This window comes from Aedes albopictus, chromosome 3, assembly GCF_035046485.1.
Source record: "Aedes albopictus strain Foshan chromosome 3, AalbF5, whole genome shotgun sequence".
In the NCBI taxonomy this organism is placed as follows: Eukaryota; Metazoa; Arthropoda; class Insecta; order Diptera; family Culicidae; genus Aedes; species Aedes albopictus.
Genome location: NC_085138.1, coordinates 362699863 through 362717011, shown reverse-complemented (window position 1 = coordinate 362717011; position 17149 = coordinate 362699863). Strand labels below are relative to the sequence as shown.

The window sequence follows — 17149 nt, the reverse complement described above, 5'->3', positions numbered from 1 at the left end:
ATTAATTAGAAAGCACAGGATGTTGCTTATTGACAAATTGAGAGATGAATTTGATAAAAAAAAAATCGGGTTCTAGTGGGATTCGAACCCACGATTCCGTATTCGCAAGATTAGCAATATAACCAACTACGCCACAAAACAAGCTATGATTCAACGGAGTTGAAGCCAAACTAACTCTGAGTCCACACCTTGAACTTTCCATTTTGTCGCAAAGCACCGGTCTAGCGAGTACGGAATCGCTTCATTCCTCAATTTGTCAATTAGCAACATTCTGTGCTTTCTTATTTATTACAAGTTTTTCAAGCATACAGATAGGAATTATTCTAAATATTTTTGCATAAGTTCATACAGAGATTGTTCTAAGATTTCCTCCATGTACTTCTCTAGAATTTTCTCCGACAATTTCTCTATGAATTCTTCAAGGAATGTATTAATATATTTCTCGTGAATTTCTTAATGATCGTTTTTTAAACATCTCAAGAGTTTTTAAGGGGTTTTTACGGAAATTTATCTAGACGTTTCTCCAGGTATTTTTGCAGGAATTCCACGAGAAACACAATCACTGATTGGTCCAGGAATACTTTCGGGAAATCCTCCCAGAATTTTATTTAAGGATTTCCCCAGGATTTTTCCCAAAAAAAAAATCCTCAATTAACTTTTTTAGGAATTCCACTATCGGTGTGTCGTGGAGTTTTTACAGGAAATTTTACAGAAATTTCTGTACGAACTCTTTTCAAATGTCTTCAGAAACTTCTTCAGAATTTTTTGAATTTCTTTAGATTTCCTCAATTTTTTTTTCGGAAATTTTCTTTAAATTATTTTTTAAAATCCCGAAGAATTTCCTTCGGAAATTCATTCAAGGGATTCTCCACATTGAAAGATTCCCTGAAGAAAGGTTTTGATAAATCCCAAGCAATCTCTGCTAGACCAATATCTGAGGAACTTTTGGAGAAACTCTTGAGAAACTTCCAAATGAATCTATTGAAAATCCCTGTAAAATAGCCTTGAAGAACCTCTGAAGAAATTGCAACATAAATTTCTGAAAAAGCTCATTGAAAAATTTCTGTTTTTGTTAAGAAAACCCCTAGTGAAATTATATTTTTTGAAGAAATCTTTTAAGGAAATTCATGGAGAAACCCTGAGAGAAATTTCTTGACGAATTCCGAGTGAAGTCCAATACAAAAACTCGTGGACGAAGTCCTACTAATATTTATAGATGAATAGAAAATTTGATAAAAAAAAAAAAAATGCAGGCAATAGCTTCTGTAGCAACCTTTGAAGGAATTTTCTAAAGTATCTTTGAAGGAATCCCAGACTACTTTCAAGATTAATGTGTTTGACTAAATATTATCGCAATGATGTAACCAATACCTATGTTGAAACCGTCCTCAGAAATTTTGAGAGATTGTTGGATAAGGAGAGAACAGATTTTCCTCATAATCATAGAGAGAAATTTATCAGGATTTTAGAACTATTTCAATTTTTTTCTTGAATATCTGTAAAGCCTCACGAATCAGGATAGATGACTCAGATATTTGAAGGGATTTTCCTCAGGATGCTGGAGAGATTCACCCCACTGCTTGAGGAGCTTGATCAGAAGATTTTTTGTCGGAAATCTAGAGGTTTTCTATTATTTTTATTCTTCACCTTGGGTATCTGGAGAGATATTCATCAAGAGCGTTGAAAGTTTTCCTTAGAAATCAGGAGAGATTATCTTCGGAAAATTAGAGAGATTGCCGATTGCTCTTTGGAATCGGGAATCCAGATTCCTTAGGAATCTGAACAGATTTCCATCGAGATGCTGGAGGGATTCACCCCACTGCAATAGGAACTTGATCAAAAGAGATTCTCCTTATCTAATGAGAAATACCTTGGGCTTTCAGAAAGATGAGGTTTTGTTCTTAATGGGATTCTTCTGAAGAGATTTTCCTCGGGGGTTCAGAGAGTTTTCTTCAGTAAAACTGAGAACTTAGAGACTAGTAATTCATGATTCCAGGGAGATTCTGAATTGTTTTCCATAGGCATCCATAGGCGAGATTTTCCTCAGGAGTCCAAAAAGTTTTTCTCAAGAAAAAAGAAAGATTACCCACAGAAATTTTGAGAGATTGCTCTCGGGAATATTTCCCAAAAATGTATGGAGAGGTTTCCCTTAGGAATCTAAAGGGGCTCCGGTATAAGTTGTTTGTAAAGACATCCCATAGAACAACTGGCACTGGTTCGATGAATTTGACAAAATTTCCTCCCAAAGATTTGAAAAGGTTTCGTCAGAAATGGGGTAAAAATTTCTTGAGGCATCTGGTGAAATATCTCTCAGGAATATACTTAGCCGAGGCCCGTGGCGTTGTGGTAACACGTTCACTTTATAAGTGGATGGTCGTCATGGGCTCGATCCCAGCCCCGGCACGTGCAATTTTTCGTCAATTGCTCTTCTCCCCGAAAGCGGCTGACACGTGACCCTCTTCTGAGCCTTTGCTCTAACCGACCCGGAAACTTGGATATCTGCTAACGGCAACTCATAATGAACCCCCTATCGGACTGAAAAAGCGAAAGGAGCCACACATCATCATCCTCGTGCTCATCATTCTACAATGGACAGGGTAGAAAAGTGACAGCAGCGCAAACGCAACCAGTTCGATATAATAGAGTTGGAATAGAATACATTCAGGCGCTGTACAAAGTACAAAGGCAGCTGCCAATTGGAATCGCTCACGCAGTGCCCTGTGGACAAAAGAGCTGTAAATTAGGTTAAGTGGTTGAAGAATAATAATGTGACTAATGTCAATTTCTTGATTTTGCATCTACAGACATTTGTTCTTAGGAATTGCACTCTGAGTAGAAAATGACTAATAATACCATAAAATTCTTAAGTTGTTAATAAATACGGTCGATAATGAGAAAATAGGGTATAAAAATCATAAACTAGATGTATAACACAGAATCTGCTTGATTCAGAGCTTTTGGCAGCCTTAAACAAATACTGATGTCAATGAATGCGGCAAACATCTCATCTACATACAGGACCCAAGGAACAATTCAAAGTCATAAATAAGCATGCATGTTGAACTATAGCTGGTTTATAACATTCGCAGCTGAACAAAACCAAATGCTGAATAAAGCGCCGTCCACAAATTACGTAACGCTCTAGGGGGAGGGGAGATTATGACCAAGCGTTACGGTCCATACAAAAATTTTAGGATTTTCATACAAAAAAGCGTTACGAAGGGGAGAGGGGGGTCAAAAAATGTCAATTTTAGCGTTACGTAATAAATGGATGCAGCCTAATAAGCTGAAATGATGCTATTTACATTATATATAAGCCAAAATGCAACATTTGGCACGCATGTGGACAGCAACTTAATTATAAACTTAACAAACGTCATCAGTTTTGTTTGTTCGATTTGTCCTTACTAGCTTTAATATAAGCTGAAGAAGAACTTTTTTCTACGCGTTAAAAAGCTTATGTTCCACAGTTGCCGAAAGCTGATTATTGTGGTCTACATAAGTTGAACAAATGCTTTTGATGTTTTATACTTCAGCTATTGTGGGAACGTTCAATAATGGTTTAAAAGTATGCTGTATAAACGGATTTATGATTTATTTGATCGATTATAACTTTTCGATTGAACAACAGATCATAGTGATTATAATAGAGCTGTACTGGAACGTTCCTCATGATTAAATATGTATTGATGTTTGTTGCACAGCAATGCGAAATATTCGAAACATTTGCAAATTTTCGTAGAAATTTCAAAGTTGTATTTACAACCTTTCAAAAATCTGAACATTGATCTTTCACAGCTTTGTGAAGATGTTTCACTCTCAGCGAGCAACTTGCGAATTCCAGGATGGCGTAGTCGGTAAGGCATGCGACGGGTGATTGGGAGATCATGAGTTCAAATCCCAAGTTGAGAAATTTTTAGAAGAGCGTGTGTGTTATAAATGTCTTTAGATGCGACAAATAAACATGATTGAACTATAATTGCACCTCGCACTTTAATTTGTTTTTGTTTTCGCAGCAGGTTATTATAGCTGAATACAAGTTTAATATGAGGCTGATATAACACAGATTACTTCCTACTGTAAAGCCTGTATCGCGCTTGCAGAAAAGATTGCTGAATAAATTCTCCACTTTTGTTTGAACAACGCATGATTACAAGCTGTGATGAAATAATGTTAAACTGATATTCAATTAAATGTGGAATAAAAAAGTCATTGCAATGTTGGTTAAATGAGTGATTGTTCCTTGGGGAGTTCTGGAGTACAATAAGAGACCTGTAAAGAATGCTGACGTATCGACATATTTATTTTCCTTCAAAATTTTTCGATGAAACGCACATTTGGCAATAATCATCCCAAAAGAGCAATGAGTGGTCCTAAAACGGGAACATTAGCTACAAGGCTACCTAAATCGACGGTTACTGTGGCTGTCACGCCTCCCAAACTAATAGATCCAACAATGCTGCTTGCACTGTACTGATTAGCCTGCACGCATTCGTAGAGCATCCGCGTAGCCAGTGTGCAGCTATCAAGCTGTTGTTTTTTCAGCTCCGCATAGCAGTTGGCCACCGATTGCTCGTACTCGGCACCGTACCCTTCGCACTGGAGCGAAAAGCGCTTTATGTCTGGTCCTCCGCAATCACTGTACAGCCCAGCTCGGATCAGGAAACATCGCATCAGACACTGGCCATCAGCTGATTTGTCGTACCCCTCGTCCATTATCTGACCAAACCTATCGCCAGGAATCTGCAACATCTGCGCACACTGTCCCAGCATTAGGAATCCCTGCAGCCTCTTATAGGGAACATAAAGTGGCACCTGGTTGATCAACTGGCCGAACTGGTCCCGGTAGCACTGCAAGGTTTGTGTTACCCTCTGGCAGCCGGGACGTCGCGGTAGAGGCAGAACCGTATCGCACATACACGTCATTGTTCGGTTGATGTAGTCCTGGTCGCATGGATCCGGCTGGTAGAACCGAGCGATCGAGTTGGATGATCTACCGATGGTATCGTTCTAGAAGTTTCCGACCAGGCCCACGCACCGGTCGGAACAGTCCTCGGGGGCGTTGCCGCTTGGCGGAAGATACTGAAAGCACTCGGCTCGTAGTCCATCGAAGCTCTTCAGCGAGGCTCCATGTTCGAGTGCCGCGGTGCTGCTGATCGCCAAACTGCAGAGCAACAACGGCAGAAGAATGCACCAGGCACTTGATCCCATGACGACGTGTGCTTGAATTCAACTGGTTTGAAGCAGGTAAATGCAAAACATTTATAAACGGATTAGTTAATGGGTAGAGCCGCCGAAAAGTGCACGTGTGCAGGTGCTGTCGTGATAAACTTTGAGATATTGAAGCTTCTTAGAAAAAATCGTGACCAAAGCCAGGAATTAGGTGCGTTTATTTTGATACAATAGATTATTTAATATTTATTTAATTGAGCGCCCGCAAGAATGTTTATAAATATAGTGAATGTCATAACGACATCAGTTACAATTCTTATATAAAGTTTTGTCTTTGTACAGGAAGGATTTATTTTCAATCCAGCGAAGTTCAAGTGCAGAACTTCTGTAGAATTAATTTGCTCGAAAAAAAATAACCTGAGAAGTAGGATGCGGCTTATTTTCCAATAGCACCTAGTTAAAGTATTGAAAACATCTGCTCTGCTGAAATAAAAAGAGATAAAAAATCCAAGACGAAGCTTAAATATTAAGTTTGAGAGATGATGCAAGCGCCTTTAACCTTCCTTCTGCATTGAGAATAAGCAACGTATTTGGCATTAGGGTGTCAAAATGAGCATGAGCATTAGACTGGGTCAACAAAATCGATGTTTTGAAATAAAGCTTTTTCGATTCCTTCTAACGTCCTGTGCAAAATTTGGGGGCGATTGGTTGCATCCCCGTGTTCCGCATTGCAATAAAAATTTGTATGTAATTTAGTATAGGAAACAGGATTTTTTTTTGCATTTTTCTCATTAATTGTTTTTTTTTTTGTCTAAAATTATCTAACTAATGACGTTGAAGTATAGTTCAGGATATGCTGAAAAACTTTGCCGAAGACCGCAAAGTGATTCGACACTTGTGGCATAAGTTATTGCGTTCAGATCGTTTGATGGTGCTTAACATTTAACATATAAAACCCCAATTTACGCTTACTTTTTTTGCGCCAAACTCAATTTGCGCCCCCCGATTTACGCACTAATTCCCAAATAACGCTCCCCCAATTTACGGTCCTTAGGCGTAAATTGGGGTTTTATGTATTCGGGAACAAGTAACATGTGATACATATGATACATAGAGGGTTAGGGTAGAGGGTAAAGTGGATGGTTAGGGTAGAGGGTAATGTTAGATGGTAGGGTAGAAGGTAGGGTAGAGGATAGGGTAAAAGGTAAAAGGTAGGGTAGAGGGTAGAGTAGAGGGTTAGGGTAGAAGGTAGGATAGCGAGTTGAGAAGAGGATTAGGGTAGAGGGTAGGGTAGAGGGTTGGGTAGAAGGTTCGGGTAGAAGGTTCGGGTAGAGAGTAGGGTAGAAGGTAGGGTAGGTAGAAGGTAGGGTTGAGGGTAGGGTAGAGGGTTGGGTAGAAGGTTCGGGTAGAGAGTAGGGTAGAAGGTAGGGTTGAGGGTAGGGTAGAGGGTAGGGTGGCCCACACTTATATGAAAAACAAAAATTTTGAAAAATGCCAAGTCTTACCTCCTAAATCAGTTGTTTTGGACTCCCAGAGTCTAAGTTCAAAATTTGAGCAAAATCGGTTAAGCCTAAGGGGGCGCTCAAAACGCTTGAAGTTTGTATGGGAAAACTTGGCCAAATGTATGCAGAAATTTTAAGTTTTCGGATTTTGCCGCTAGGTGGCGCTGTAAGCGTTCAATAAATGAACCCTTTGGTATTATTGTAGGTGACTATATGCCAAAGAACTTTGTCGAAGACTGCGAAGTGATCCGATGGCAGTGAAAAAAGTTATACCCTAGACAAAGTGAGGCAAAGTATTGAGATTTCATTATTGATATTATTCCTTTACATGTATTGGAAAACAACAATAAAGTTTATCCTCGCTTTACCTAGGGTATAACTTTTTTCACAGACATTGGATTACTTTGTGGTCTTCGACAAAGTTGTTTGGCATATAGTCACCTACAATAATACCAAAGGGTTTGATTATTGAACGCTTATAGCGCCACCTAGTGGCAAAATTCGAAAACTTAAAATTTCTGCATACATTTGGCCAAGTTTTCCCATACAAACTTCAAGCGTTTTGAGCGCCCCCTTAGGCTTAATTGATTTTGCTCAAATTTTAAACGTAGCTTCTGGGAGTCCAAAACAACTGATTGAGGAGGTAAGACTTGGCATCCCAAGTAACACACATGTTATATAAAAGTAACGACAGCGCATGTTTTGGTTGTATAGAAGTTTATTTTACGTTATTTCAACATAATGTTAGAATTACGTAAAATAAACTTCTATACAACCAAAACTTGCGCTGTCGTAACTTTATTATAACATGTGTGTTGCTTGGGATTTTTCGATTTTTTTGTTTTTCATATAAGTGTGGGCCACCCTAGTAGAGGGGTTATTTTAGAAAGTAGGGTAGAGTGTAGAATAAAGGTAGGGTAGAGGGTGGGGTAGATGATTAGCGTAGAGGGTTGGGTAGAGGGTTAGAGTAGAAGGTTAGGGTAGAGAAGAGGCTAGGATAGAGGGTTAGGGTAGAGGGTAGTGTAGAAGGTAGGGTAGAAGGTTATGTTAGATGGTAGGGTAGAAGTAGAAGGTAGGGTAGAGGGTAGGGTAGAGGGTTAGGGTAGATGGTAGGATATAAGGTAGAGTAGAGGGTTAAGGTAGAAAGTAGGGTAGAGGTTATGGTAGAGGGTTTGGGTAGTGGATAGGTTAGTAGGTAGGGTAGGCGGTAGAAGAGAAGGTAGGGTAGAGGGTAGAGTAGATAATTAGCGAAGAGGGAAGGGTAGAGGATTAGAGTAGAGGGTAGAGTAGAAACTAGGATAGAGGGTTAGGGTAGAGGGTAGGGTACCCAAGTAACACACTTGTCATCGAAGAGTCACGGCGGCGCAGGTTTTTGTTGCGCAAAAGTCACTGTTACTTACTTCTAGCAAGTAAGTGTTTATTTGTTAGAAGTAAGTCACAGTGACATCTGCGCAACAAAAACCTGTACCCCGTGACTCTTCGGTGACAAGTATGTTACTTGGGTAGATGATAAGGGTAGAGGGTATTGTAGAAGGTAGGTATTGTGGTAGAAATAAAGTCTTTAGTGAAACTGGCAGCACTGGTACGATAACAGCGAACAGCTGATCAAGCAGCTGATGGTTGTTTGGAGAGGTGAAAGCAATAATTTATAATAGATTTAAGAAAATTATGAATAATAAATTGAATTTCAGCATTGGAGCTGCTGCAATGGAAGCTGCTTCCGATGATTGTGTATTCGTGCTAGTGGAAATATCACCCCCCAACAGTAGGGTAGATGGTCAGAGGATAGGGTAGAGGGTAGGGTAGAGAGTTAGGGTAGAAAGTAGGGTAGAGGTTAGGGCAGAGGATTAGGGTAGAGGGTAGAGTAGAAGGTAGGGTACAGGGTAGAATAGTAGGTTGAGTAGAGGGTAGGGTAGAGGGTAGGGTAGAGGGTAGAGTAGAGGATAGGATGGAGGGTTAGGGAAGGATGACATGAGATGAGATGAGAGATGAGATGAGATGAGAGATGAGATGAGAGATGAGATGAGAGATGAGATGAGAGATGAGATGAGAGATGAGATGAGAGATGAGATGAGAGATGAGATGAGAGATGAGATGAGAGATGAGATGAGAGATGAGATGAGAGATGAGATGAGAGATGAGATGAGAGATGAGATGAGAGATGAGATGAGAGATGAGATGAGAGATGAGATGAGAGATGAGATGAGAGATGAGATGAGACATGACATGAGAGATGAGATGAGATGAGAGATGAGATGAGAGATGAGATGAGAGATGAGATGAGAGATGAGATGAGAGATGAGATGAGAGATGAGATGAGAGATGAGATGAGAGATGAGATGAGAGATGAGATAAGAGATGAGATGAGAGATGAGATGAGAGATGAGATGAGAGATGAGATGAGAGATGAGATGAGAGATGAGATGAGAGATGAGATGAGAGATGAGATGAGAGATGAGATGAGAGATGAGATGAGAGATGAGATGAGAGATGAGATGAGAGATGAGATGAGAGATGAGATGAGAGATGAGATGAGAGATGAGATGAGAGATGAGATGAGAGATGAGATGAGAGATGAGATGAGAGATGAGATGAGAGATGAGATGAGAGATGAGATGAGAGATGAGATGAGAGATGAGATGAGAGATGAGATGAGAGATGAGATGAGAGATGAGATGAGAGATGAGATGAGAGATGAGATGAGAGATGAGATGAGAGATGAGATGAGAGATGAGATGAGAGATGAGATGAGAGATGAGATGAGAGATGAGATGAGAGATGAGATGAGAAATGAGATGAGAGATGAGATGAGAGATGAGATGAGAGATGAGATGAAAGATGAGATGAGAGATTCCAAAAATTTCAGCGATCAAAGCCTATAAAATTACCTTCTCAAAAATATTTTTTTGAAAATTTTCTGCGAGTTCGGACATAGTTTTTCCGGCTTTTCTTTATGAATTTTCTCGACGGTGGAAAATTTTGTGCAAATCTTTTTTCACTTCATTTTTTTTTTAATTCCTGGGAAAATTTGCTTTCGTTTTCATTACAAAACTTTGCTTTTACGATGCTTCGTTCTTGAGTTATAATTTTTCAAAGAAAAGGCTTTTATGGCACATTTGGGCATTTTTTCAACAAAATTGACTATAGAGTAAGGTGGGGCAAAAGTTCGACCTTAGTTGAAAATTCAACCTATTTCAAAAAATCGAAGCAGATAAAAATAAATAAATACCGTGTGGTGATTCTACCATTTATGAGCTAAAATTTTGCTGAACAAAGTTACGCCAAATGTCTTTTCAATTTTGAGTTACAACACTTTTTGTATGTGTGTGTTTTATTCGAACTCTTGCCCCACCACTGGGGCAAAAGTTCGAATCTAGTGTTTCTGGAATTTCGCTAACCGTAGCACACTATTTTGACACTTTGGTAATAGGAATACCTGAAACCACTTAATATTTGATGTTAGAACTGGAATACACTTTAAAATTCGATTTGGATTTTACCCAAATCAGGGTTAAATTTACTACACCAAAAATTAGTAGTTTTCCGCCAAATTCAGATAAAACAACATTTTTTTTTTCAACTTTAATCGATTTTACTTTCTAGGTTTAATCACCGCATGACTTTATCATAATTGAATTTTATTGGCTTTTCTCGGTGAACTTAATACTACTCAAAGAAGGAGGGAGTAACGAAAGTAATGAAAGAAACGGTGGATAGAATCGCAAGTGTGCTCCCTCCTTCTTTGAGTAGTATTAAGTTCACCGAGAAAAGCCAATAAAATTCAATTATGATAAAGTCATGCGGTGATTAAACCTAGAAAGTAAAATCCAGTTGGCAAGAAAGAATGAAACTCGGTTCGAATAAGATCATTTGGACACAATAGGAGCATACGAGATGAAAGCGCGAAAATCAAATAAGTAACGTTCGCTCGATATGAATCTCTGAACAAGTGTCACAGATCGATAGAACCGAAAGCAAAGCCGAACAACATTTAACAGATCACAACCACGATCTTTTCGCCTGTCTAGGGCTAGTAGTCATCATCAAACTACTAGTACCTAGCCGTTCAACACGAGAACGTTAGGCAAAGGGGTCGTCGTTGTGATTGTGTTGTTCAATTATGGCCCTCTGTTAATTTTCAACTTCTATTCAATTTCTCTCGTCGCACACTTGCGATTCTATCCACCGTTTCTTTCATTACTTTCGTTACTCCCTCCTTCTTTGAGTAGTATTAAGTTCACCGAGAAAAGCCAATAAAATTCAATTATTATTTAATCGATTTTTTTCACTAATTCCATCAGTCTTAGAGATAATATGTTCATTTTGCAGAATTTTAGGTTTATACCTAAAGTTGCCACATGACTCGAACTTTTGCCCCACAATTCGAACTTTTACCCTACTATGTGTAAAATACGGTTTCCAAATCTTTTTAGCAAAAAGTTATACATGCTAGAGCATCTTCAAAATATACCTAGTTACACCCCAAAATAAAATATCGAATTCGATTTCATTAAAATTTCATTCCATGCGTTGGAAGGGCCATCGCATGTTACAATTTTTTGATCAAAAACCAACATTTTGTCATAACTTCTCGAAATATTGATCAATTTTCATAATTTTTGAAGTGAAAGAGTCTTTTTCAAAAGGGGTTCGAACAACCTTGACACCCGAAAGAAATAATTTGAATTGAGCTCAAAAACTTGAAAAGAAACTCTTGCCCCACTCGAACTTTTGCCCCACTTTACTCTAAGTCAAAAACAAAAAAAGTGCATTCCAAAAATTTCAGCGGTAAAAGCTCATAAAATAACCTTCTCAAAAATATTTTTTCGAAAATTTTCCACGAGTTCCGGCATAGTTTTTCCAGCTTTTCTTTACAAATTTTTTTAAGGACAGACTTGTAAGAATCCCAACATGGCCGCCACAATGGCCGACTTTGGCACCTACTCACGATTTCGAGGGCACAAATCTCGTCGTAAACAAAACCAGCGCACTTGATCTTCTTATTTTAAGCTTATTACAAGTGAGCAAGTACAGAATAATGAACTGATTTGTTGTGTAACGCTTGCTTCTTGAGATTTGTGCGTTTGAAGTTTTGATGCAGTGCTGAAGCGGGATGTCAAGACGTTTGTCCTTAACTGTGGAAAATTTTGTGGGAAACTTTTTCCAGTTCATATTTTTTTTTTGGATTTCTGAGAAAATTTGCTTTCATTTTCTAAAATAGGCTTTGTTTCTACGATACTTCGTTCTTGAGTTATGATTTTTCAAAGTAAGTAGTGTCAAGGGAAAAAAAAAATTTCCACCCTAATTTTTTTCGGGAAAATAAGCGACCCTGAATGTTTCTCAATTTTTTGTACATATATCTATGAGCCCTGCCTGTGGAAAAAGTTTCATGAAAATCTGAGACCCTTCGGCCGAAACCCGTACGGTAATAAAAAAAACAGTTGTTACTCCGTGATTGACCAGGACAATCGAAATCGCACAAGAAACCAACAAATGAAGCTTTGGAGTAGCTTACCGTTCTCAATGTGAAAATCTGATAATTCCAACCTTTATTTTTCAGAAATTTCCTCGGGTATTCGTCTAAGGATTCCTCCAGGGATTCCCCCAGGAATTCCATCAGGATTCCTCCAAGAATTCTTTTAGGATGTTTTCTTGGGATCTCTCTAGGAATCTCTCCAAGAATCCCTCCAGAAATTTATCAAGAAATTTCTCTAGGATTTTATTTGAGGATTCGTCCAGAACTTTCTTCAGGAATTTCGCCAAATGTTTTCAAGGGATTGTTCCAGGGATTCATCCAAGAATTACTGTTCCGGGGATTCCTCTGGGAATTGATCTTGGCACTCCTCCAGGGATTTTTCAGGAGGTTCCTGTAGAAATTCTTGCAGGAATTCTCCTACAAATTTCCCTTTGAGCACCTCCTGGTATTTTTCCAGAAATTCCTCCAGGAATTTTACCAGGAAAGTTCCCTTGCTGAGAACTCCCCGTGCGAATTCCTAATAAAAACTTTGCAAGATTTCCAAATTTTGTGAAAATTTCCTCAGTAATTCATCAAGCAATTTCTCCAAAAAATTGTAAGCGGAAAATTGCTTCATCGGAAGTGTATCTGAGGATCGTGATTCCGCCAGAAATTATTTTGAGGGTTTGAAATTCTCCCCAGTTTTTCTTCTTAATGAATGATTATTTTTTAATTTCTCAAAAAAAACCCTCCTGTTTTTTTTTTTGAGAAAGTCTTCAAAAGGTTCGCCAAAGATTCTCTAGATAGGGTTTGTGTTCCATCAGTAATCTCACGCTCCCAATTTCATCCTATTCGAAAGCAAGCGATTACGGCACCGATTGATTCCGTTCTTTTTGTTTTCATGCGTGCTCACTTCTAACAAAAAATACAAAAATAAGAAACAAAACAAACAGTGCTTTATTCCTTTGTTTTTCGTAGGATGAAAATGGGAACCACATGCTTAATAAGGGAACCAATACCCTATATTGTCCGATTGGTTTTTGATTCCCGAGGAAATTCCCCCACGAATCGCACTTGGAGTTTCCCCAGCGGCTTCCCTTGAAATTGTTATGACGACGATACCTCCAGCAACTGCAAAATATTATTGCAAGATTTCTTCTGGAGTTCCTAAGCAGATTGGACATTTCTGTAAGGTTTGCTCAAGAGTTATTTTCAAATAAGATATGGGCCCCAAACTTTTGATCGTTAGTGTATAATTCAACAATCGGAAGGAGTTCAGACATGCAAAAAGAAGTGAACGTGTGGACGTTACAACAAATTTATTTGGCTTATTTTCGTTTTTGGTGGCAAAAAGCTAAAAAAAATGTCTTGCTTAGTATGAGAAAAAAAACTCTAACATTTGATAATTTGTAAATCGCAAACACTATTTTGTTTCTAAATGGAATCATATTTTCAGGGAACCATTATAGGTGGGAAAGTTGGCCAAAAACTACTGAAGTCGAAGTCTACTGTTACAAATGGAATGGCAATAGTTATGGCATTTGTACTGTACTCATTAGCCTGAACGCATTCATAGAGCATCCGTGTGGCCAGCGTGCAGCTGTCGAGCTGTTGCTTTTTCAACTCCGCGTAGCAGTTGGCCACCGATTGCTCATACTCGGGACCGTATCCTTCGCACTGGAGCGAAAAACGCTTTATGTCAGGCCCTCCGCAATCACTGTACAGCCCAGATCGGATCAGGAAACATCGCATCAGACACTGGCCATCAGCTGATTTGTCGTACCCTTCGTCCATTATCTGTACAAACCTTTCGCCAGGGATCTGTAGCATCTGGGCACACTGTCCGAGCGTTAGGAAGCCCTGTAGTTTCTTATAGGGAACATAAAGTGGCACCTGGTTGATCAACTGGCCAAATTGGTCCCGGTAGCACTGCAAGGTTTGGGTTGCCCTCTGGCAACCGGGGCGCCGCGGAAGAGGTAGAACCGTATCGCACATACACGTCAGCGTTCGGTTGATGTAGTCCTGGTCGCATGGATCCGGCTGGTAGAACCGAGCGATCGAGTTGGATGATCTCCCGATGGTATCGTTCCAGAAGTATCCAACCATGCCCACGCATCGGTCGGAACAGTCCTCGGGGGCGTTGCCGCTTGCTGGCAGGTACTGGGAGCACTCTGCTCGTAGTCCATCGAAGCTCTTCAGTGAGGCTCTGTGTTCGAGTGCTGTGGTTCCGCTGTTCGCTAAACTGCAGAGCAACAACGGCAGAAGAATGCACCAGGTACTTGATCCCATGACGACGTGTGCTTGAAAGCAACTGGTGGCATTCAGGAAAATGCTAAATATTTATAGACGGGACAGTTGAAGCGTAGAGCTGCAGAATAGTGCACGTGTGCAGGTGGTTACAAGATAAGTTTTGAGATACTGAAGCTTCTTAGAAAAAATCGTGACCAAAGCCAGGAATTAGGCGCGTTTATTTTAATATGATAGGGCAGATTTATTATTATTTATTTAATTGAGCGCTCACAAGAATGTTTATGAATGTTATTCTTCTTCTTCCTTATGGCTCGACGTTCGCATTGGAACTTGGCCTGCCTCTCCTCAACTTAGTGTACATATGTAGAGCACTTCCACAGTTATTAATTGAAGGGCTTTCTTTGCCTGCCATTGCATGAATTTGTACATTGTGTGGCAAGTACAATGATGCACTATGCCCAGGGAGTCGAGAAAATTTTCCCGACCGGAGCGGGAATCGAACCCGTCTCCAGATTGACGATCCATAGCCTTAAGCACTAGGTTATCTAAAAACCCCTTAAGAATGTTATGAATATCAAAATGACACCAGTTACAATTATTATATGAAAAGTTATATCTTTGATCGAGAAGGTTATTTTCAATCCAACGAAGTTCTAGTACCAGTGCTGTCACGGTGAAATCAGAGCTGGATGCTCAAAGTTTGCAAATTTCAACGTCTCCTATACTGGTACGCCCCAAAGAAAAAACTTCATTATTGCGCCATATTAAAAACTATTCCGGGAGAACTCTTCCTTACATGATTGATTCATGACATATTTTTGTAATTATAGCTTTTGCTAGAGTTCCAGCTATAAGTTTTGCAAGAATGCTTCTTAAGGCTTCTGATTTTTTTTCCAGAATTACTTCCTGAGACACCGTCAGAAATTCGTTTGGAGATTATTTGAGGATTTATCAAAAAAAAAATCTGAAATGTTAACCGAAAAAAGGTTCTCGCAGGATTTCCAAGAATGATTTCAGAAAGAATTCCTCTAGAGATTGCTCTTAGCATTCCTTCAAAATGCATCCCTGTCCATGAGTTTCTTTGAAATTTTTTTCAGGGATTCCGCTAGAGGTTCCTTAAGGAGAACCCACTTCTTCTGGAATTTCTCAAAAAAAAATTGTCATACGATTCATCTTTAAACCGATCCACGGGTTTCTTCCGAAATTACTCCTGGGATTCTATAGGAAATTCCTCTAAGGACTGTATCGGAAATTAACTATAAACACATTTATTATCACGGATTTTATTTTATTGATTATTTAACCAAAGAAACAGTTCGGAAGTGTTTTAAAAAGCTTATTCTTACAATTTATAAAGAAAAACAGGCAAAAAATTAACTATTTGAAATATGCTCGTATTTTCGACTTGACGCTTTTCATCAGGTTTTGGACAATTGTTTTATCACACTTCTTGACCGCAGCATTCCAGTTTTTCTTGAAGTCTGCCAAGGTATTGTTGGCCTTACCATCCTTCTTGAACTTCCTTTTGACGATAGCCCAATATCGTTCTATGGGGCGAAGCTGGGGGCAGTTAGGTGGGTTAATGTCTTTCTTAACAAAATCGATATTGTTGTCCTTATACCATTTTAGAGTGGATTTAGCGTAGTGAGCCGACGCCAAATCCGGCCAGAACAGTGGTGGAGTGCTATGCTTATTATATAGTGGAAGCAGCCTTTTCTACAAACACTCCTTCTGATAGATATCGGCATTTATTGTTCCTTTTGTGAAGAAACTCGCTGACTTCAATCCGCAGGAGCAGATTGCCTGCCATACAAGCACTTTCTGACCAAATTTTTCCACCTCAATCGACTTCTCGTGGTCACTCACATCCTCGCCAATAGCTGCAGTATAGAATTGTGGTCCCGGAAGAGTGCTGGAATCCTCTTTTGCATAAGTTTCATCGTCCATGAGAATGCACGCATCTGGCTTCTGCAAAATTCGATGATACAGCTTTCGGGCTCTGGTTTTGGCTCGTGATTTTTGTTCAGCCGTTTGTTTTGGAATTTTCTGCTTCCTGTATGTCTTCAGATTGTTCCGCTTCTTGATCCGCTGTACCATTCCGACCGATGTTCCAGCTTTTTTCGCCAAATCCCGTATGGGCATCGATCGGTTCCGCATAATGAGGTTGATTACCTTCCGGTCCAGATTAGGGTCAGATGGTCCTTTTTTCCTGCCTCTTCCTGGCAAATCATCGAACGTATAGTGTTCCCCGAACTTGTGGATGATGGCTTTAACACTCGCTGCATGAATGCCGAAACGTTTCGCCACTTTATTCATCGTGATGCCCTTCTCTCGCATCCAAGTGTCCAAGACACGGATTTTAACCTTCTTATTAATTCGCGGCATTTTGTAAGAAACGAAATTTTCAAACGTAAACAAAGCACTGGTTGACTCTTGACAGATCAAGGTACTACATACAGGTAAGCACCGTTGCGCGCGTTCACGCGTTAGTGAACAGGTGGTCCAAATATGTTTATAGTTAATTTCCGATACACTCCTTAAGAATTACTACTAGAGATCATGCTTGTACTCTTGTATGTATTTCTTTAAACATTTCTAAATGAATTCCTCCAGAAATATTGTCAGAATTTTTCCTGGAGTTTTTCTTCGGAATTTCTTTGAAAATTCTTCTGGAAATATCTTGAGAAAATCTTTTTAGGAATTTCTCCAGGAATTCCTCCAAACGTTTCTTCAAAAGATGCAATTCCCGGAGATTTTTTTCACAAAGATT

At 39.4% G+C, this 17149-nt stretch overlaps 2 protein-coding genes across 2 annotated transcripts in view; both read right to left on the bottom strand.

The window, feature by feature from the left end:
• LOC109411435 (exostosin-1) overlaps positions 1-17149 on the bottom strand; it is a 703630-nt gene that overhangs the window by 528985 nt on the left and 157496 nt on the right. The window lies entirely within an intron of this gene.
• LOC109416901 (general odorant-binding protein 45) lies at positions 13157-14665 on the bottom strand. Its single transcript, XM_019691012.3, has one exon. It carries the CDS (start codon positions 14416-14418, stop codon positions 13582-13584), a length of 837 nt encoding a protein of 278 aa, XP_019546557.3. The 5' UTR covers positions 14419-14665; the 3' UTR covers positions 13157-13581.